This window comes from Sander vitreus, chromosome 18, assembly GCF_031162955.1.
Source record: "Sander vitreus isolate 19-12246 chromosome 18, sanVit1, whole genome shotgun sequence".
Lineage (NCBI taxonomy): Eukaryota > Metazoa > Chordata > Actinopteri > Perciformes > Percidae > Sander > Sander vitreus.
In genome coordinates, this window is record NC_135872.1 from 13,703,917 (window position 1) to 13,728,103 (window position 24,187).

The 24,187-nt window shown below is 39.7% G+C and overlaps 1 protein-coding gene across 1 annotated transcript; it reads left to right on the plus strand.

Moving 5' to 3' along the window:
- The first annotated feature begins 235 nt into the window (after positions 1-235).
- On the plus strand, positions 236-2,892 carry tmem18 (transmembrane protein 18). The gene is made up of 5 exons (XM_078275265.1): positions 236-575; positions 719-836; positions 2,016-2,070; positions 2,176-2,269; positions 2,361-2,892. Exons 1-5 carry the CDS (start codon positions 483-485, stop codon positions 2,457-2,459), a joined length of 459 nt encoding a protein of 152 aa, XP_078131391.1. The 5' UTR covers positions 236-482; the 3' UTR covers positions 2,460-2,892.
- The last annotated feature ends 21,295 nt before the right edge of the window (positions 2,893-24,187 follow it).

The following is a 24,187-nucleotide window of genomic DNA, read 5'->3' on the forward strand; positions in this document are numbered from 1 at the left end:
GTGTTCTTGGGTTTTTTTTATATACACTGTATGTTTTGTATTTTTTTTTTATTATTGCTAGTGGCCTTATATTAGAGTCAGTTTTAAATTCTTAATCTTACATTTTGTCATATAGCCTATGTTATTCAGGAAGAAACCGTTCCGGGGCTGAGGTAGCCTACAGTTCCTCAAATGGCCACTTGAGGCGAGTCAATCCCCATATAAACCATGATTTACCCACATGTTAAAAAATCCCAACTTCACAGCAGCATGTTTACATCCTGGTACAAAAAAGGTTTTTGTACTTATAGCTAATTTCCCCCTTCATGCCAACTGCATAGGGGGTGCATTTTTAAATAACTTACCATGGACTCACCATAGACATAAACACCCGTTTAAATAAGCATTAACTACGTAGTCACCTCGGTGACGTAATTCTTTGGCGACAGAAGTAGTCTTTTGACTTGTTTACATGAGCCTATGCTGAGCAGAGTTTTGTGAAGATGACGGACCAGAAAGCAGAAAATATCAGCTCTATCCCCATCGATGCGTTCAGCAATTTAAGAATTACATCGATATGGACGTTTCTCTTGTCTGTAAGTCACATTTCCTGACTCTAGCTGCTAGCTAGCTAGCTAGCTATGGGTTAGCTATCGAGACCATCGCTACCCACTTAGAGCAGTTATATTTCGGTTAAAGGGACTAATGTGATGCTTCTTCTTTTGTTTACTGTTCGTAGGTGCAGTGGTCGGAGTCTTGGCTAATCGGGCTGTTAGTGTTTCATGTTGTGTGTTTGTTTCTGACCGTGGTGACGTGCAGGTATTACAGAGCTCAGATATGTCACTTCCTGCTCATGGGTAAGTAAATAAGAAAGATGCCTACCTTACCCTTAATGTAAACTGTTGATTGATAGCGAGTATAATTAAAAACTAAAATACATGTACATCAGTGGTGTAGTCTTATGTATTGTAGTGGGTATACTGTACTGTGTATATATATTGCCCTATGCTATATGGGCCAGAATCTGCCTTTGGGGAAGGGGGGGGGAATATCATAGTGGGGGGCCTGGGTGTCCACCCACAGGGAAGTTTTGAGCGTCAACAACTTCATTGTCTTGGATACACTTTTATGCACCAATTTATGGTGGAAATACCTTTATTTAGCCTATGCGAAGAAAAAGAATACAGATGATAATTCAAAATATATCAAAAATATAATGGAAAGTATGTTGTTGCGTGTCATTGGGTATTTTTAACTGGGTATATGGAAATCCTGGAGCTTTCTTAGTGGGTATACTGCGTATACCTGCGTATCACGTAGACTACACCATTGATGTACATAGTAAGTTGTAATGTTAACTCAAATACTTCTTGATACCGTTACCTGTGATATACCTGTATTTTTCACATCCTGATTGCATGTAGGTGTTTTTCTCAGACATTTATCACAAGAGTAACTATTGGTGCTGGTTTACAGCATACTATACATAAGCAAAAATACTATCAAAATAAAAAGCTGTGTGCAGGTGATTAAAAGGCAGTCCTGGAAAAAAGCATTCCTCTGTTTAATCTGTGTTGCTTTGATCTGGATTTGACAACTGCTCTGTTGGTTTTGCACATACATTTAATTTATGCACACCAACATACTGTTTAATGCTTTCTAACTTAGATATTTATAAAATGTTATTGTTATGTATTTTTCTTATTTGTATCATGTTACTGCCATGGGTGTATTATAAGATGGTTACGCTGGTCAAGTACAACTACTGTGTGTGTGTGTGTGTGTGTGTGTGTGTGTGTGTGTGTGTGTATGTGTATATGTATATATATATATATATATATATATGTATATATATATATATGTATATATATATATATATATATATATATCTCAAAACCAGTTAACAGTATCAGTAAGTCCTGTATACCACACTATTTTCAATGATAAATAACCTGATGTTGAAAGTTGAGTTTTGGGGCTAACAAACTGTCTGTGCTTTTTAGTGTTCTCTGACTGACATTACCTCTCTCTCACAGTTGGCCTGGTGTATAGTGCTGAATATCTAAATGAGCTGGCAGCAATGAACTGGAGGTAAGACCATTGTTCAACAGTATTTTATTTATAATGTGTGTGTGTGTGTAAAGGCTCGGATGTTCAAAAACGGGACACATGCAGGCTTTATTATTTTTTTTGCAGGTCCTTTTCTAATTTCCAGTACTTTGATTCCACGGGCATGTTTATATCTTTGGTCTACTCTATTCCTCTTCTGCTGAATACAATCATCATTGTGGTAAGCTTTATTGTTTATTCTCCTATTACCACAGCAAATAAATGATGAAACCACTACTCAACACCTTTTTGTATGTGTTGTACATTGGCAGATGGTGTGGGTGCACAGGACCTTTTCCACTATGACTGAGCTGAAGACACTCCAGCTCAAGCGAAAGGCCCGCCGAGAGAAGAGAGAAAAGAATGACTGATCCCTCTTATTATGTCCAAAAATGGTCTTCATTGGGAGGAATAAGAATCTGTGTCTCTGAAATGCTAATCCTGACTTTTGGCAGATTCCTTCTTGTGACCGTACAAAAGATTGTTCGTTGCTGTCAGTCAGGACTGGGTGTCTGTTTTTTGGTAGCGGCTTTTGAAAGATGCCGCTGAATGTACTGTACACTATGAGATAAATGAGGACCAAAGGTCATTTACTGTTTTGTATTTAATGTTGTTTTAAAGTGTGTTAAACTGCACAATGAAAAAAAGCAGCGCTTTAAATTTAAGACTGCAGAAGGGCATTATATGGATCATGGAGAAGAAAAGAAATAACTGTTTGTCAAGAACCTTTGTACTATATGGTGTTATGATGTCATCAGCATAAATCCATGAATTTAGGAGTAGGAGAGTAAATATTGACAACAATTTGGAGTGCTGTCTTTGCATTTTTAAAGTTTGCTCACAGGAAACCATGAACCATTTACTTCATTCAACAAACCCACATCAAGTGAATTAATGTTATGCTTGTTTAACTGGCTTTATATCCTAGAATCAGTTGAACTTGTCTGACAGCTTTCACCCAATGTGGGGGGTTGGAGGGGGAAGTAAGGTCCTATGACCCGGCACACGTGGTGGCTGTTCGTAATACTGGGCTAAAGCCTTTTCCACAGCATACATTTTGACTCGTCCTACTAGGAAAAGCACAGGTGTCATTCAAAACATTAACAAGGGGTCTGTTTTATTCATGTGTCAGTGTGCCAGCATGCACAATACCAAGACCCCGAGACTGAAGCAGCTAAATGGAATTTAACCATCATTCATTTTATTATTTACACCCGTGCTTTTCCTGCTGTGACTTGTTAAAATGTCCAATGAAAAAGTCTTCTATATCTTTAGGACTTTGCAGGGCCCCACACAGTCACAGTCCAACACCGGTCCTCATTCTGTTGAGAGTTTACACCCAGACTTGATTCCCCAAAAGTGAAATGCTCCACAATGCATTGTAGTTTTTCTTCTCTGTCGGATACGCAGCTTTGAGCCAGCTGTCAGACACATATTTCTCTTGACCCAAAACCGCACATTTCCCTGCAGGTGTCATTACAGTAGCAGCACCCACTGTCACTGATGGGATAGAAGAAAGGCTAGTGTGCAGGCTGAATGTTGTATAAATCAGCTGGCCTCTTAGCATGTTATGTATATGATTTTATTATTATTAGAAATCATTGATTCATTAAATTTGCATGCATTATCTGTAGATTAAAGCTGCCAAATGTTTTGGATACTAGTCCAAATTATGCGGGGATGTATGAGGACCAAAAAGCATTCCAAAAATATTTTATTTTGAGAATGTTTTAAATGAACAGTAAGTAAAATACATGATAACAAATATTATACAAAACAGGTAAAAACAAAAGCTGCAAAAGGAATACACACTTTTTTTTTTTTTTTATCTCTGCTGAGAGCTGACAGGTCTCACCTCAAAGATCTCACCTCAAACGTACTGTTTTTCTTTTATTCATATCACTCCTTTTTTGTTTTCCTAGATTCATCTGTTATATGTTGGTATGCTTTTCCTGCATTCACATGTCAGGACTCATGGACATGAGTGATTGTATTGCTGTCATCATAGGAAGTTATCTGAGGAAGGGGAGGAAGAGAAAAGGGTGTGTTATATTGGTGCATGTGGTGAAGTGTGCATCTATTTTGTAGGAGGCTCCTACATGACAGCTCGAAAAACTGATCACTTCCAAAGACAATATTAGTGAACAAGAGCAGGAGTCACACATACACTTTATTAGGTAGATCTCAATTGATGCAACCAGCTCAGCATTTCCAGACACTTGAGTCGTGTCTAAATGAATAAGTACTCAGACAAGTTTGGGCAGTTCCCTTTTTTCTGTGAAACACTGTGAAACACAATCCTCCGTATAAATCTCTTGGTTGGATTGATGATAAGTTGCAGCCAAATCTGTCAGTTCATGTATCTCAGATATGGCTGCTTTCCTCTGGTTTGACATGCACAACAGTACAGTACATTGCACAACATCCAGTCAGCTGCAGTCCTGTGGGTGAAAACACTTTGGATAAAATACAATAAACACCTGTTAGAAAGAGGGTTGAGGAGATGACCACAAGCATCAGGCTTGAAGATGGGGAACAGTGTACGTGACAAAGATCATGAGACAACGCTGTGAAGTGCATTTAGAACAAACAACTCATTAAACCTAAAGGGAAAATAGGCTGCCAAATTAAGTCATATTGGGCACTTAGATATCAAGTTGGCCAACTGACAACTGGAAAAACAAGTTAATCTGTCAGTAAATCCTAACTGATAAAGTTGATGAGCGACTTAGGCTGGTAATTGGAGGAGGAATGTTATAACAGAAAGTAAGAATAACTGTAAAAAAAACATTTGGAGAGACTTGCCCAGAAACTGACATGCTTATCAAGGATGAATCATGTCAATACATTATTGCATGAGCTGAAGCTGAGGTTGACACAGGTCTTGGAAGTATTTATTATATATTATTATTTTATAGCTCATACTGTATACCCTCAAAGATATATTTAGCTGATTTAAATCCAGCTCTGTGTCATGGAAGTGTGGGCAGTGTGTAGATGAACGGTAATAATAATAATAATAATACATTTTATTTGTATTGCACTTTACATTACAGCAATCTCAAAGTGCTACAGAGCATATAATAATGCAGTTAAAAAATCTAAGTCAACAATTAAAATTAAAAAAAGATCAAGGTCAATAAATAGTTAAAAGGAAAACCTATAAAATACATTTAGTAAAAAGCTTTTTACTTAAGATATGTTTTTAGGTTTCGTTTAAAAACATCTGTAGTCTGTGGGGCCCTCAGGTGGTCAGGGAGGGTGTTCCACAGCCTCGGAGCAGTAGATGAAAAGGCCATATCACCCATGCCGCCGAGCTTGGTTCTGGGGACTTGGAGGGTGTTTGTGGTTGCAGACCGGAGGGTGCGTGAGGAGGTCTGGGGAGGGAACAGTTCCTGTAGGTAAAGGGGGGCATGTCCGTGAACGGTGTGTGCCTTCCCTCCGTAGCGATAGTGCACGAAAATCGTAGCAGCTATCGTCTGCTGAAATCCGCTGGTTGAAGTGCAATATCCGGCTTCATCTGAATAAGCAGACCACAGCTGCTTCAAGTTCCGTGCACTGGTGCCCAGGAGGGAAGGCACACACTGTTCATCTAAACACACTGCCCACACATAGATGACACAGAGCTGGATTGAAATCGGCAAATTATTCCTTTAAGTAGGCTACCTTTAATATTATCTTAGTATTATACCGTGTTTATATATGCTACAGTAGGGCCTGCTGTGTGTTTCCCTGTCTGTGTTGTCTTGCAGGTCCCTGGGCGGAGCCAATCAGTGCAACTGGGAGCACCTGACCAGTCTCCCAGGAGTCTTTTAGACCTGGCTGTCTCAACCCGCTCACTCTCTGTCTCTCTCCATTCTCCTGTCACCAAATTTCTGTTTGGTTGGCTTCGGCCTTGTTACTAGTTCAGGTTTTATACTGTATGACACCTTTCACTCATCATCTAACCATTCAACCATCTGCTGACACGCTGATAACACTGATTGACATTCCTCACTACTTTAGTATGCTTTTTCTATATGTTCGGTAAGTAAATATAATACCTTTTAGTTGAAACTGTGTATCTCCTGTCTTTTGTCATGCTCATGAGCCGGGTCATGACAATATAATTATGTTGTTTCAGCTCTTCATTGAAGCTAAATTATGTTTACACTTAAATATTTTAACCCAACTATCCATGTTTTTAAGCATGCAACACTTCATCAAACGGATGTCATGTGCATCATTGAATACCCATTTCCCCAAAATTCAGCCTGACGTTTTTGGTATCTTTGGTAACATTTCGGAAATTTAAACACAATTCTGTAAGTTTCAACGATGTTTGGTTGCACAGCATCAGTTTGTAGCCATAATAACTGACCCGCAGCTTGTCATGGTGATCCCATTGGGGGAACTGCTGTATAAAGCCTTTTGTGGCTCCAGAGGGAGCTGCGCAAAATCTACTAAGTGATGCCTCAAGTGATGTCACTTGACACAGTAAACTAATTTACGTAGACGTTTAATATATGAAAAACATTTCAACCTTTCACCTGCAAGCTATCCTCACAATCACAAATGTCTGGCCTGAAGTCAAGCTTCTCTGTCAGGTTCTATTTTAAACCATAGGCCAAAAACAGTCATGGGCAGTGAGTTCATATCTTGAGTACATAAAGGAAATTACCTCAAATTATTTTATTTATTAGTTTTTTCCGTCTGTCACAATGTTCTCTTTCACTGTTTCTATACAGTTTATGTTGGCTGCTGCTGTGGTTCTCAACATCTGTGGTTGTATAATCTAGATGTTGGCCAGGACTCTGTGTTTATTACAATGTTATGCCAATAAAAGCAGTTTCAACCACTTTTCCACAAATCTTGTACGGTTGTGAAAATTCATTCCTGAAGAGCAGAGCAGAGCTTAAAAATAGATTAACTTAAATAATTTTCTCTTTCATACCAAGTTTACATGTAAATTCTACAGTGTAAACAACAAAATACCAAAATTCTAAATGAAGTATGCTACATAAATTCACATGGGGTTAGTTTTGTAATAATATAAAACGGGTCGCTCGTAATGATGAACCTATAGAGAATTATCACCTTAATTTGTAGCTCCCTTGTCTTTACAGAGTCTATAGTGTGTTTCAGTTCATTGTTGTGTCCGGCCCACAACCTTGCTGTTTTGGTTTACTTTTACTGCTCTCTTTGTATCGTTTAGCAACAAAGCTTAAAGAAGAGTGAACACTGGACTTTCATTCGTCAGGTGACCTCAAAAATGACTCCAAAGGAATTATCATATTGCTCTGTAACCAAGGGGACAGGTTTCGTTCAACATTGGTAGGTACACATATTAAGCAGGGAGTCTGGGGGTCCACCCCAATAACATTTTGAATATAATGTGAAACCAAAAGTCAATGCTCACTTTTTAAAATGAACCAACTGTAAAGTCAAACGCAGTTATGTCTGTGACGTAGTTACATCCGTAACTAATTTTAAACCAATCCCTGATATTTTCCTTACCCTAACTGATATTTTTGTTGCCTAAACTTGTTCTATTTCACAACATTAACTACGTGTTTGAAACTTAGACTGTTAAATAGAACGTTCATATGTTTAAAATGGCCACCGGGCATTGATTTCACGACGTTAAATAGAATGGTCATATATGTTGTTTTGGGAGTCATTGGCAATCGACCTAGTGTGCCATTTAGATATGAGGACGTGTTGGACATACTGTGGGGAGGATGTTACAATGTACCAGAGAAAATTATTATTAATACAGGAGAAGGCCTTGCATTTAAAAAATAATGTACATCCCTTCTCCCCACTCCAATCATTTCCATACAGTCCCTTACAACACACAGTAACAATTAGTGTACATCATACATAATTATATGCTGTGATGTATATTGATGGCAAAGATGTTATACTATGTTATCAAGCATTTGAAGTTAATGGATCCTTTATATTGTTGACACATTAGTAAACACCTAAACTATCCCACTTGCTTACAACTAGATATTGTGTTTAAAACATTTATTAAATGTTCATATACTTATAAATGCTAATAGGGGGAAGGCAGTTGAAATAAAAGCCCGTAGCTTTGAGCAGTGAAAGCAGCATACTTTAACCTGGTGGTAGTGGTGGTGTCCTGTTGCAGCATCTCTCTGCTGGTTGAGTCACACTGTGACTGGGCATGCTCTGTAATATAATAAAGAGGAAAGAAAGGGAGAGAGGGGAAAAACTGGAATAACTGATACAGAGTAATAGATGACTCACTCGGTGTGTGCGTCACTGTGATATACATGATTATATAGATATATTTTATTACACATATTCTGCATACTGGTGATGTAAAAAGCCTGGTACTGTCTGATAAGTATTAAAATAAAATCATTACAGTATGATATACTTTTATTTATAACAGATATTTATCAACATGACATATACTAAATATAAATTGTAGTAATTTAACTTTTACTAATGTATTTTATGAAATGCAATATGTCTCAAGGATACAGCCTAAAATCCACAAAGAACTTGAACTCAGTGACTTACTCTCAGTGAGTCATCGATCAGCCTGTATGAATTACTACAGAACACATTCAGATAGATGATGATCACCTTCTTTCATCATGGTTTACTTTCGGAGTAGCTACTGAAAACATCAGTTATAAACATTATTATTCCAACATGACAATCCTCTGTTAATAATATTTTCTCACATTAATGTCATAATGCGATGCGATTAATTTTTTTAATCGCATGCCAGCATTTATTAATTTATTTTACACTTCACTCGGCTTTGCATCGTGCCTAACAGGCTACTATTTTGACCCTTTGCAGCACCGTTACTTATCATTAAGCTGCCACTTCCTAACACATCCTGCTGCTGCAGGCTGCAGGCATGATGGAGAAACACAGCAGCAATAACTCTGAATGGAGCTTTTTATTTTCCAAAACTCCTGGACGGCTCGTAGACAAGTCGAAAGCCATATGCACGTTGTGTAAAGCCGAATTAAAATATCACCGAAGCACGTCAAGCTTGAGCTACCACCTACGGAGCTAAGCATAGTAGTACAGTTAATGTGATGCTACCGCTAGCATGCTTCCCGGGCTAAACGGGTGGCAACTAACTGCAGACCTGTCAGCATCGTAGAGGACTCGGGTCTTAAAGACGTACTACGGTTGGCATGTTCTGACCTGTCTCGTTGCTGTCGAGGGGACAGTAGTTTCACCATACACAGCCTGTACGACACGGAGAAAGCAGCCACACTGGAACAGCTGCAAGGTGCTGCAAACGCTGTCTCATTAACCAATGATCACTGGACGTCAGTGAGTAATCAACATTATTTAGGAGTTACTAAACATTATATACATATATTGACTCTGGTAAGGATAGGGATTTTTAGTTTTTTAGTTAGGTACTGGTACCGAAGGGCCCGAAGGGCTGCAGCCTCTGCCGTGAAAGAGGCAAAGCAGCGTGTGTGGGAGAAGTTCGGAGAAGACATGGAGAAGGACTTTCGGTCGGCACCAAGGTGCTTCTGGAAAACCGTTCGCCACCTAAGGAGGGGAGAGGGGAACCATCCAAGCTGTGTACAGTAAGGATGGGACGCTGTTGACCTCAACTGAGGAGGTAATAGAGGCGGTGGAAGGAGCACTTTGAGGAACTCCTAAATCCGACTAATACGCCTCTATGGTAGAGGCAGAGCTGGAGGATGAGGGGGGGATTGGCATCAATTTCCCTGGTGGAGGTTGCTGAGGTAGTTAAACAACTCCACAGTGGCAAAGCCCCAGGAATTGATGAGATCCGTCCAGAAATGCTTAAAGCTCTGGGTGTGGAGGGGTTGTCTTGGTTGACACGCCTCTTCAACATTGCGTGGAAGTCTGGGACGGTGCCTAAGGAGTGGCAGACCGGGGTGGTGGTTCCCCCTTTAAAAAGGGGGACCAGAGGTGTGTGCCAATTACAGGGGTATCACACTTCTCAGCCTCCCGGTAAAGTCTACTCGAAGGTGCTGAAAGGAGGGGTTCGGTCGATAGTCGAATCTCAGGTTGAAGAGGAACAATGCGGATTCCGTCCCTGGTCGTGGAACAACGGACCAGATCTTTACTCTTGCAAGGATCCTGGAGGGAGCCTGGGAGTATGCCCAACCAGTCTACATGTGTTTTGTGGATCTGGAGAAGGCGTATGACTCGGGTGCCCCGGGAGATACTGTGGGAGGTGCTGCGGGAGTACGGGGTGAGGGGGTCCCTTCTCAGGGCCATCCAATCTCTGTACGACCAAAGCGAGAGCTGTGTCCGGGTTCTCGGCAGTAAGTCGGACTCGTTTCAGGTGAGAGTTGGCCTCCGCCAGGGCTGCGCTTTGTCACCAATCCTGTTTGTAGTATTTATGGACAGGATATCGAGGCGTAGTCGGGGTGGAGAGGGGTTGCAGTTCGGTGGGCTGGGGATCTCATCGCTGCTTTTTGCAGATGATGTGGTCCTGATGGCATCATCGGCCTGTGACCTTCAGCACTCACTGGATCGGTTCGCAGCCGAGTGTGAAGCGGCTGGGATGAGGATCAGCACCTCTAAATCGGAGGCCATGGTTCTCAGCAGGAAACCGATGGAGTGCCTTCTCCAGGTAGGGAATGAGTCCTTACCCCAAGTGAAGGAGTTCAAGTACCTTGGGGTCTTGTTCGCGAGTGAGGGGACAATGGAGCGGGAGATTGGTCGGAGAATCGGCACAGCAGGTGCGGTATTACATTCAATTTATCGCACCGCTATGACGTAAAAAGAGAGCTGAGCCAGAAGGCAAAGCTCTCAATCTACCGGTCAGTTTTTTGTTCCTACCCTCACCTATGGTCATGAAGGCTGGGTCATGACCGAAAGAACAAGATCCAGGGTACAAGCGGCCGAAATGGGTTTCTCAGGAGGGTAGCTGGCGTCTCCCTTAGAGATAGGGTGAGAAGCTCAGTTATCCGTGAGGAGCTCGGAGTAGAGCCGCTGCTCCTTTGCGCCGAAAGGAGCCAGTTGAGGTGGTTCGGGCATCTGGTAAGGATGCCCCTGGGCGCCTCCCTAGGGAGGTGTTCCAGGCACGTCCCAGCTGGGAGGAGGCCTCGGGGAGACCCAGGACTAGGTGGAGGGATTATATCTCTAACCTGGCCTGGGAACGCCTCGGGATCCCCCAGTCGGAGCTGGTTAATGTGGCCCGGGAAAGGGAAGTTTGGGGTCCCTGCTGAGCTGCTACCCCCGCGACCCGACCCCGGATAAGCGGATGAAGATGGATGGATGGATGGATAGTTAGGTACTTGGAGGAATTGTGCAATAATGACAGATTCATACATTTTTCTTTTGTTTACAGTAAATAAATAATTACAAAATCAAGTTCATAAAGTAACTTTCTTTGCATTCATTTGATTCCCAATCAAGATACACTGGTAAGAATTGCTTTCGATTGTTAATATGTACTTAAAAAAAATTCTGAAATGCAAAATAATATAATTTTAATCATGTGATAAAATATGAGATTAATCACGATTAACTATAGAAATTTAGCGATTAATCGCGATTAAAATTTTTCAATCGTTTGACAGCCCTAATAAAAACCCTTAAAGGCGAACTCAACAATTTTGCTTTAATGGTAACAACTTTGAGAGTTATTTAATTGAATACTAATCATTTTATTATAATTTGTTGTTTAAGCCGTTACAAAGTGTTAAATATATGTATGTTAAATATGAAAACATGTCAAAATGCATTATACAAGAAAAATGAAATTAGTATACGAGATACAACAGAGATTTAAAGATAGATACTGATTTGGTGAACCTTACTTAAAAGTGGCAGTTTACTTCAAATATTTGGGTCTTTACAGAATGAGTTCCCAAAGGACAATCACCGGCTGGTATACAGGTATTGTACCCTGGCATGTAAGTGTTTACTTTCAGAATCAGTTACTAGATTCAAGAAGTGTTATCACTGTAATGCAACAAATGTCTCTCAAAATAGATGTGTGTACTTTTTTGGAAGAACACTTATTTACTGGAGTTCAGTATTTTTCTGAAGTCCAGATGAAGAAAAGTAAAACCTGTCAACAACACTAAAATTGCTAGATTTATGTTTCAGGTGAGATTCTTAGCATACTCCTCAGGGTTCCTCCCCAACAGTGGCTGGTACCTCTCTGTTACAGATATTCTGTGGCATTGTGGGAAGCTGCTGGTCATATCAGGAACTCTATGCCAAGTCTTCCACTGTGGGCCTACATTCTTACAGCACCAAGACAGGCATTGTCTCCTTGATCCAGGGACCTAATTGTGCAACTACAGTTATACAACAATAAGATTGTACTAAGATTGTGATTGATTGATGTTGCTGTCACGTGATTGGCTGATAAGATATTTGCATTAACGAGCAGTTGAACAGGCATACCTAATTTAGTAGCCAACAAGTGTAAATGAATCTTCTCTTTAGATAAAGCCATTGTATAATCTAAAGAATTTAAGATGTCAAAGTTTAGTTATTAAGTTCATAGAGCAAGGCACTAGTTTATCAAACAGGCAGATTGCTGTTTGTTTGAATATCTTTCCAATGAGATTCTGCCAAGTGTGTTAGACTTACAACACAATGTCATAAATCAATGGGTGGACACAAACGCACTTACATGAACAGATAAAAATATCTGAGGTCATTAACTATGGTACTTATCAAAGGAAAACCCTAAACCCTAAGGAAAATGAAAGAAAGTCAGCCTTACATGCAGCCATGCCCAATCCTAAAGGAGAATAATAGCAGAATGCATAACAATCGAACCAGGAATGGAGGTTCTGCTGAATAAAATAAGCTTATTAATGTCCATTGTCACACATATCCGTCTGTCTGGACAGCGTGTACACCCAAGGGAAAGTGTCTCCATTGTCACTTATGCCAATTTGGTGCTCCTATCTGAAATGCATGAATCATAGCCCATTATTGTGATGAATTTTAGGACTTTGTCACTTGGAGTGAGAAGCCTTATTTCCTCTGTGCTGAGCTGTAGTTAGTTCTGTCAGAGAGGAAGAGAAGACAGGTTGAATCCATCGCTTTACAAACCTCCTCAGTCCACCTTTCCTCCAAAATGTTGTTGTTGACAGATCAATGCTTTAAAGCTATAGTGCCGTAGTTTCTGTCTCCTCCATGAGAAATTCTAAGTAATGACAACTAGTCTGCCAGTGCATCCACATGACACAAGCCTTCTGTGATAGCGCTTCACCCCCACCTGTCCTCCACACAGTTGCTAGTAGCCAAGGATAACCCGGAGGATTAAAAAAACATGATAAACTCTTCAGAAGAGGTAATTATCTTTCCTCGAGTTTGTGTGTGCAAAAGTCACCGGACGACACCTATTCTAAACACAGCCATGCTGAGAAATACAGAGAGAGTTTTGTGGAGCCGAAATTAGCTTTGTATCAACTCATTTGGCAATGGCTTGAATGTAACGGACGTTCATTATTATAAAAAAGTTACGCACTAAAGCTTTAAATTGTGTATGACGAAAAAGAGATTCTTCATGCCTTGGCTGAACTGCTCTTCCACCTCTTCTCACTGCATCACGTCCCTTATGCAGTGAGAATAGGTGGGTGTTGGAGGTTGGTGGTGTAGTCGCAGCATATTGTGACATAGATGCGCTGTAATGCAGAACATCACAGTGAGGCCCAATGGGAGGGGACAGTGGCACTGTGGGTAGTGAGTCATGTAGGAAACCCTGAGATGGCGTGTACATGTGTTGTCTTGAGAGATCTACATACAGTGGCCCCCATCTCTTATTTGCATAAATTTTAATTAGCGACGCTGACAGATGCTAACTGACAGGTTTGTTGTTTTATATTTACATACTGACCTGTTTTCTTGGCAAGCCTTGTGTTTTTTCAGAAAATTTCTAAAGACTGAAGATAATAAAAGCAATTCATATGGGCAATGTTGAGTACACTATGGCAAAACAATATATTGAAGCCGTCTTCACTGAACGCATTTACATGTGCGCCAGTATCCCGGTTATGTGATGCACATAAAAACAGCACATCCTGGTTTGAGAAACCTGGATATGCTTCCTGCAGTTCTTTGATAGAAACCAGGACACGGTGGCATGTAAAGACCTTATCCAGGTTTCCGAACAGTCTTTGTTGGTTGAGAACAAAGTTGAAGAGATGGTGAAAAATCAAGACACAACTGCACACATTTGATCAGAAACCTGGATACTGTTATAATCGTCAATACAGGGATTTGAAGGAAGAAAAAAAAGACTAAAACCACAATCGGACTCAAAACCTGGATACAAATGCACATGTACTGTAATTGCACTCATATGTATCAGTTAGCTCTGAGTGGTGGCCAGTCATTCTTAACTTTTGACCAAGAAGTAAATGTTTTGGATTGGCCAACAGAAAACTATTTGGGTTAAATTAAGACTCTTATTTCAAATCATTTTTATAGATAGTACATTTAAGGAAATTAAAAATCGTTTTCTTGCCCAAAGTTAGCTGAGAAGATTGATACCACTTTAATGCCTGAGAGTGGTATCAAGCTTCTCTTCTCTGCAAGAAAGCTAGCAAGTGTAAATCCCAAAATAGCTGTCTTTTCCTTTTAACTGCTTGACGGACATACACATACTCATTTTTATATTTCCCTATTTTGGTTTGTTTGTTATTGTGTTCAGAATATGTTTGGATTCACAAGTATGTTGTTAAGTAGGTTAAAGTTGTATGCCTACATTTGACTTTTACATAATTTGTTCAATAGGATTTTGGGGTTTTAGAGTGGGATTTGATGTTATAGTATGTGTGTGTGTGTGTGTGTGTGTGTGTGTGTGTGTGTGTGTGTGTGTGTGTGTGTGTGCGTGCGTGTGTGCGTGCGTGCGTGCGTGCATGTCTGCGTGTGTGTCTACCATTACTCCTCTGTTGTTCAAATACTAATAAATTACAATTATCTGTAACACAAGCAAAAGAACACACAAGCTCTCACTAATATTGAACAGTGTGAGAGATGAAAAGAAGTACGTTGGGTGGCTGATTGTGTTGTGAAGGAAAACATCTGGCTGAAGATGAAGATGAAAAAAGAAAGGGTGGTGCGGAGGATGATGGATGGACGATGGTGGAGCTGGGGGTGTTATGGGTTGGTGTGTTTTATCTTATTTTGGTAATCTGTTTCTGTTCTGTATTTTGCTCAGTTTCCTGTTTTATTTTGATAGTTTGGTTTTCTGTCTTGTCTAGTCTGGTTTTACTTTATGTCTTGTGTTTTCCTGCCTTTTTTGATTGTTCTGCCCAGCCCAGGTGTGTTTCACCTGTTTCCCAGCCCTAGTGTCACCTGTCTTGTGTTACCTCGTTACCCTGTGTATTTAGTTTTTGTGTTCCTCTTGTCCTGTGTCAGATCATTGTGTGTGTCTTGTAGCTGGTTTTGTATTCCCGTGTGTTTTGTCTCCAGTTTGTTTGTCTTCCCCGTTCGTGTTAGAGTTTCTGTTTTTTTCTTGGACTTTATTTTGGTTTCGCGTGTTTTTTGCCTGCTTGTTTTTCAGGACTCTTTTGGGGTTTTTTTTGTACTTTTTCTTAGTTTATTAAAACATCAAAATTATCCTCAGTTTCCGCCTCTGCATTCTGGGTCCACATTTTCTCCAGCCATCCCTAACAGGGGGTTCAATGCTGGGGCTGTGGTTATCTATTTCAAACCCTACTCCAGCTCACTTTCACCCATTCTCATAGACCCCACTCCCCACACCAGTTCTTGGTACCTTTCCTTCATGGAGGTTGGTCCCTCTTCCTACCCGCCTACCCAGGAGTCCCATTCACACATATGCATACCAGGACAGGGGAAAAACATGATATCTCTGCCAATATATGGTGTGTCATTTATTTAAAAGAAAAGTTAAATGTGTCATAACAAAATATTTAAATTTAGGTTCAGATAACAAGTCAAGTCAGTTTTATTGATATAGCACATTTAAAACAACAGGAGTTGACCCAAAGCGCTTTCCAGTCGAGGCAGATGGTTGAAGATATGCCTCAATACAGGTAAACAACATTAAACAACACGTAAGTTAAGTCAGCAGTGGTGGTCTAAAGGTTAGACAAGCAAGCTTGTGACCTGTCGGTTCAATTCCCGGACCAGCAGGATAAATCTAGGTGTAGAAAGTAAAAAAGCATTGCTTGCCTCTCCCTCATTACCACCAATGAGGTGCCCTTGAGCAAGGTCCTTAACCCCAACTGCTCCAGTGGAGCTGCTCAACTGCCAGCAGGTCCACAATGGGGAAAGCTCATTTCTACAGAGTATGATCAGAGATGACTCTACCATGGTAGTCACAAGATGGAGTATTGTGCAGTAGTTTATTAGTATGTGAATAACTGTGGTGGACATGCGAAAAAAGAATACTTTACTGGGAAGGGAATTTAATTCTCCAGTGGTCGATCAAGCCCAGCTGGAAATCTGTGGAAATTGTATGACGTTGGCCGACTTATATTTGTAGATTGTTTAGTGGATGACCTATTGAGTTCTGGGTTCTGAACCTGATTGAAGTCAACTCCAATAAATACAAGGTGATCATTGAGAATAGGTACGGAGGAAAAGATTGTAGAAATCATTTTTTTGTCATCCCAAACTGGAGCACATATTGATGCCAAGATCACAGGCATTTGTTATTTGTCTTTAGACTTTAAAACACTGTCTGTTCTCTTATGTTGTGCAAAAATCCATTTTTGAATGTGAAACAGATGCAGAGGTGGTGAATCAAAGTTGGCCGGTAGGCTGCTGTGGTTCATTATTTACAGATGTGTCCTTGTTCTGATATTACAACAACGGTCAGCAGGTCAGAAAAACACTTACAAATGCTCTTAAATTTTACATTTGTCAGTTTAACTGGATAAGTACCCTTTCGTTTTTATTTATTTTTGTTTTAGAGAAAAAGAGAGAACTAGTGAAATATGTCCCAACCAGTACATCTTGGTAATATTTGCTTAAGTCCAGGACCATGTTTAAGTCATTGGTACAATATGCAAGTTTTATCTATAGCACTAAACACCAATAAATAATCTATTTTCCACATGCTCAATAGGCTAACTAAGGTCTAAATCCAGACCAAAATACAATTTAATCAATGCAACAGGACCAAGACCACCTGAAAGTGACACATTGCTATCACATCACCTCACTTGTAATCTTTCAACCGCTATAGTAGAAGTAAATTAATAGACTGAGAAATATGGATTATTTCAATCTGAGAGAAGCATGACACCATTGTATGTAATTTGCAATAAAACAGTGGAAAGTGGTAACATAACATGTTGAACCAAACTGTCCCCAGAGCACAGAGGTAAGCTACCAGCAGGATAATTATAAAATCAATGACACAGCAAGGACAGACTAAAATCTGCTATTTTACTCATGAATAGGGTGAAAAAGTCATACTGCAGTAACACATCAGGGCTGGCCATCACACCTTTCCAACATTTAAGGACTTGCACATTGAAGGTGTCTCCAATTAATACAGAAATATGATTTGTCACAACCTTCCTGGATTGTGACAAAGTGAACATTTTGCAAGTGGATCTCGAAAACTTGTATTTGAATACCCTTGATCTATATCATATCGGCCTATGGGTGCACACGGCTAAAATAAGTAATGAAAGTTAATTTACATTCATGACAGGACCTCTCCAAAAGGACCAACATGAAAGGGATTAAAAAACAGACATGTCATCACACTGACCCCCTCACCTATAAATCATATACTACATTTTTTTTTGATGTAGTAAGGGTGGAAAATGTGTGACAGACTGATTCTACACACATGTTAATGTACTTTTGTTTTTTTACTTCCACATTATTATTATGCAATATTGTAGCCCTGTCTTGTAGGTGGGGCTTGTGTTAAAATCCAGTTCTAACACCTTTATTATTTTAGTTTGCATTGCAGTTAAATGGTGCATTTTACTAAATAAGTTGTTTCATCAAATTACCACAAACTAACTGATACAAAGTAAACCAACGGCAAATTTTTGCCCTGGGGCCCACAATCTGGCCATGCCCAAGACCAGTGCATGCAGTCACTTTATTTTGTTGAGCAATAGCAAATGTAATGGTACAATATGTAAGTTTTATTTTGCATTAAAACAACAACAAATTCATTGCCTGTATTATATAATTTTATCTATGTGCACATGGCTCAAAGAAGCAATGAAAGTGGATGCTTTAATCATGTTCAGACCACTTTGGAGCAGGCAGAACGTCTCCAGCAGCACAAAAGGGTTTAAGTGGTAGAAAATCTAAGACACACTCATTCTACGCACATATTAATGTAAAACAGTTGCTTACAACTCAATCCTGTTTTGTCTCTTCCATCATCTTATAACTTTTCTTTTTTACTTTCGTATTTTACAACGTGTAATCTCACTATGATTGGCTGTTTGGAGAAAACAAGATCAACATGACTTCCACACCGCAGGCAGAGACTGCTGGATGCCTGCTCTTCTCCCTATAAAAGAGTAATGCACATTGCTGTCCCATCCAGTTATCTGTCATTGTTATCTGTTGTTGTTGTTGTTGTTTTACTGAATTAAAGCTGACTGCTCCCCACTGATCACCAGGGATAGCCGACAGGAACTTGTCACGATGTTTGATCTTCACATTCAGAGCAGGATGACCCACTCAGAGCAGGCAGAAATGGTAATGGTACATTGTGAGGAATTATGAACCTTGTATCAATGGAAAACAACTTTTTACTGAACCTGCCTCTAAAGACTGTTTTACGGTGTCTGAAATTTATGGAGGATAATTCTAAGAATTATATAATGAAAATGCAATTGAGGTAAAATTTAAAAACAAAAAGATAACTTTATTTCTTAATTCATTTTCACTATGCATTTTCTTTATATATATATATATATATGATGATATAACTTCATCCTTTATCACTTGCCAATTTTCAACCCTTCTGAAGTGAGTCATCCAACAGAGTTTTACTGGTGGTTAAACGCGGACCTGCGTCTGCCTTTTAATTATCTTTCCTCCTCAGGTTAACCCCGTTTGGAGCCAGCCATATTCAAAAACACACCAGGCTTACACTTTGGCCAGTTTGCCAGTCCATCACCAAAAAGGAGACAGACATTATTCACTTATGTAGACAATCCCACCCACATGTCTAGGGAATGTCTGGGCACAGAGAGGACGTTTTTTTTAATTCCGGCCTCTGAGAGGTGACAGTAACCACTAAGACACAGTGTTTCCTTCTATACCAAATGATAACGCTCCAAGGGGTCTGACAAGCGATTCTTTCAAACTTTGGTCTGGAAATAATCGTGAAGCTGTGTCTTTCCCTCCGCTGACACCCCTGTTGCATGTTTGCTCAGGTTTTCGTCTGAGTCCAGGAGACTTTTGTCTGCAAAGACATTTCTGTCACACGGGTAATTTCCCATGACAAGAAAAAGTGTTGTAGGTTACTCAAACATCTATAACCTACAACACTTCCTGAAAGCACAAAGGGTGTTCACCCGCTAGAGACGGAGATGAATGGAGAGATGAGAGGGGGATGTTGGGAGCTCAAAGGCCAGATAGAAAATACCAGAACCTTTCTTCTTCTAAAGAAAGCTTTGTTGCAATATTCAATGATGCACAAGGATGAGATATCGTCTCATTTTGCCATGATGTGACACAAACACACACACACACACGCACACACACACGCACACACACACACGCACACACACACACACACACACACACACACACACACACACACACACACACACACACACACACACACACACACACTGACATATAAGCCTGGGATTCATACGTTGCACCTGATGTTCTTTGTTGAATACAAAAAAATAATGGCTTGTGTGCTTTAACCCACCCAGATACTCTAATAGAATTTACAAGATAATAGCATTGGTGGAAAAACAGAGACCTTAACTTTATTTCCAAATTCGAATGAATGGCGCTGCAGGAATGATGTCATTGCTAATGTGATATGCCAAAGCGGTTGTCTTAATACTGTAAAACCTTTGATGGCATACGATGACTCAGATCAACTAAAACAAAAAACAAGTTGTGATTGTGGAGAAAGAAACACAAAAACATTCATTCTCCTCATACCTTTACTATGAAAAACTCTGTTTAAAAAGTTTGGCTATCACCACGTCACTATGCTGAAGTTTGCTCAGTTGTTATGAAAAGTTCCAATTTAAAACTTTAAGGAATTCTTATTTATGTCTGTTTAAAGTAAAAAGCTTTAACTGCTCAGGAATTTTTTTTTTTAATTTGAATACCATACACTACTACAATAAACCTTGTGGTGAGATTTTTGTTTCTCAACACATTTGAATTGCCATGATGATGAATGATTGATCCCTGTGTCTTTGCTTGTGTGCATTGCTTGTTGCTCCTGAAAACATGTTCAATACCTTGTCAATCAACTTATAATTTCCTTGTAAATCAATGAAATGAAGGTGATATTTGAGAGGTTTTAATCGATTATTAATCAACATCCTCCTCCATGAGTGGTGGTTTCGCTCCTGTCCTTTATTATCTCTCCTCTCACTTCATACAGCTCCCCTTTATATTCAAGTCTGAAAATGTAAGCATACATCTTTCCAACAAGGTAACTGTTTATTGTTATGACTGGGAACCATGTGATTGCCAGCTTGGTAAAGCAGGACTATCAGGCAACTGTCTTATCTACAGTATGTGACAAGACGCTGTCTTTGTCCTTCTTGTCCAAAGTCTCTCCCCTGCATGGGCCTCTGATCTATGGGCACAAAGTGACTCAGCTTATCTACAGGAGAGACTTGAAAGATGGACCTACGGGAAAAAGAAATCTAGAAGAGAAGGGAAGAAAAGATGAGAAAAAAAAATGTGTACAAAACTCACCAGCCATTTTTAAATAGCTCAAACAGACATGGTAAATAGTGCTCCAAAATTCTGCTTTGGTTGCTTGTTAATTTGAAAATGAATTTGAAGAGAAAACACTTACCCCAAATTGCATCTGGTCTTAAGTTAGATCACCAGGGACCTTTAAAGCGAGAATATGCAACTTTTGAAAGAGAGAATAATATAATCTTCCTGTTACAAATGAAAAGTTAAATTCATTAAATAAAACTGCTCAATTCAACACACTCAGGTTTTATTGTAGCAACAAAGATAGTGTTGTGTAATTGACATCAGTGAGTTGGGTCACTACTGTTACTACTGTTACAATAGCCTAGATTGTCTTAGTGTGGTTACACTGGCTGCTGTCCAGTAAAAGTTACATCGCTACACTTTGGGAAATATGCTGATTTGCTTTATTGCTAAAAAATTAGATGAGAAGATCAATACCTCTCTCCTAAGCCTGGCTCTGTCCAATGAATGCATTCATTTTCGCGTGTACATGGGGCGCACGCTCTACCAGGTGAGCTACCCAGGCGCCCCTAACCTAGTATTTTTTATGTATTTTTATCTGTCTTTCCTAACGGAAGTTACCCACTGCAATATTTGAGGTTCAAGGTTTTTTCTTTCTTTCTTGTTACATTGCATTATTCATCTTCTCATAACAATTGCCATGTACCTGACTTCCTGAGGTGAAATGTTTATGTTGTTCCCTTTTTATCGACCTGTTCATCAATAAATAATGAGGCATTTCTTTGGGCTTGCATTGATGGGGATTACATGGCATATTGCAGTGTTGTTTTTCTTCTCTAATGTCAACTGGTGAAATGACAATGAGGACAAGAACAAACAGATCAACCCTAGACTCTTCTCAGGCTATATATAAGAAACATATCATTATTATTAATACAACACCTAAAAACAATAAGATGGCCCTCTGAAGAGCCCCCTATTTACTATATTGTGCACTAGTGTGTCCAAATTATCAGTGTAGAATTTATGCACAAAATAGTGCACTCAAAAATTCCCCACAATGCACTAAAAGGAGTGGGGGCAGGGGGTTTCCAAAGCTATTCAACCATCCGACAAGCAGTTCTGACAAAGTATACTGGCCACTTAATGGTCCAACAATGCAATGTGCTGCAATTACAGTCGACAATACAACTGTTGGTGATGACGGAAATGAATGATGATTCATGAAAATATTGATTCATAATAACATCCATCATAGTTCCTATCTGCAAATTTTAAGACGGATCTGCTTGTTGATAAGTTTGACCATTATAAACCAAGACGCTTGGTCAGTGGCTCTCAGCGTCAGATACTGACGGACAAGGCACCCTTTAGCGTCTGTATGGGACGAAAGACTGAAAAAACTTTGCTAATATATTTTGTTCCGATGCTTTCATGGACTCTCTATGGGCTTCTTCCTTGACTGTATGCCTCCACGTCCCCCCGATTGCCTGCGATCTTCTCCTGACTATACAGTGATTTCTCTACTGTGCGACAGAAAGTTGCGTGGTTATGACACAATCATTAGCCTATTTTTACAAAAACGGCTGCTACAGGGTTCTAACGTGAGATACAAGGTAATGGAGCCTTTTATACATTGTCGTGTTTCTTTAGAAATAAACAATGGACAAATAGAGTCTTTAAATGCTTCAGATGTAAAGTTATTCGCTGTCAAAGTGATGCCAAAATGAATGGGACTCAATGGAATACTAGCAGAAGGTGATGGCTTGTTAGCCTCAGAAACTCCCCATAGGAGGTACGTTTTCCGGATGCTCGCTTACCCCCTTGTAAACAACACTGGCTCTAGCCGGTTTGCTGCTTCCTGTTTGGTGCTGGAGGGAGTGCACCCACTGGTTGTTGATAATCTTCACGTAATTTAACTTCACTACAAAGTCTTAAAACTTACGATAATATCAAATTATTGAGATGACTGAAGTGCTGCCCAACTCTAGCAAGACTCTCACGATTTCATTCCGATATTGGTAATTTGTCTGCGACAGTGGAATAGCTTGAAAAGTCATTTGGTGTAAGGTCAGCAATAACAAAATAAAGACAAATATGTCTGTTACTCCCTTAAATTCCTACATGTCATTGCATGTCTTTGCTGAACTCCCTTTTATCTCAAGTGTGTCTCAATTCAGACTTTAAGTTCAAAGTGACCTACACCACAGTGATGACCTTTTGATAATGTAGAGACGGCAGAAATTCATGAGATGATTTGTATGTCATGAATCGTCTCGAAAGAGAGTGAAGAAACCTCCCACTTTCTACACCCTATGCACCCTTCACACATCTTTCTGTTAGACCATATTAATGACCACTAACAGTGTGTGTGTGTGTGTGTGTGTGTGTGTGTGTGTGTGTGCGCGTGTGCGTGCGTTTGTGTGCGTGCGTGCGTGTGTGTGTGTGTGTGTGTGTGTGTGTGTGTGTGTGTGTGCCTGTGAACGTGTGTGCATGCATGTGTGTGTGTGTATATATATATATAAATGATTCACTGTTATCTATAATCTACTCCTCTTCCCCCTTCCAGGACAACCACCAAGAGTAAAATTTCCACCTTCAGATGGGAAGGGAATGGTCATCAAGCATGGAAAACACAATTCAGAACTTATTTGTTGGACATTTACATAATTATTTATATCTTGCACAAAATATAAAGTGTAAAGACTAAATAACACTTGCACACAGTAAATCAGCCATATGTTGTAGAACATGAAAAGAGAAGCTGGAAAACGCAGTGCAAAATTGGCGTGTGTTTGTGACCACTAAAAGTGGTTTAGCTATAACAAAATATTACACATTAGTTTCCAGCTGTCAGGATCATTTATGACTTCTACCTCCCTTCTTTATGACTGCTTGTGTCTTGCCATGTAACACAAAGTTAAATTATGCTTGTTGACTTGTGTACTTGAGTGTGCTCTTGCGTCAAAGCTCATTAAACTCTTTATATGACATGTTTAAAGCAAATTCCTCTAACGAAAGTTTGTGCCCTCATAGTTCACAGACGATATCTACAGTATGACTCATGAAACCCCAGAAACGTTCACAATTTTACAGCTTAGGTTTTATTTTAGCAGCACAGGTGATGAAATGATTACACTGGCAAACCCATGAGGGTTGGGCACTTTGTGTGCATGACACAGAAATCAAGAAAAATCAAATCCATCAACAACAACAAAAAACTACTAGGCTACTTCAATATATATGGCACTGAATCATAGCGCAAATTAGACAATATAAT

Bases quoted from the DNA above. Each gene is read 5' to 3' on its own strand.
- tmem18 (XM_078275265.1), top strand. From the start codon at position 483: ATGACGGACCAGAAAGCAGAAAATATCAGCTCTATCCCCATCGATGCG. The intron at 837-2,015 runs GTAAGTAAATAA...TCTCTCTCACAG, and splicing joins ATGTCACTTCCTGCTCATGG to TTGGCCTGGTGTATAGTGCT. The intron at 2,270-2,360 runs GTAAGCTTTATT...GTACATTGGCAG, and splicing joins TGAATACAATCATCATTGTG to ATGGTGTGGGTGCACAGGAC.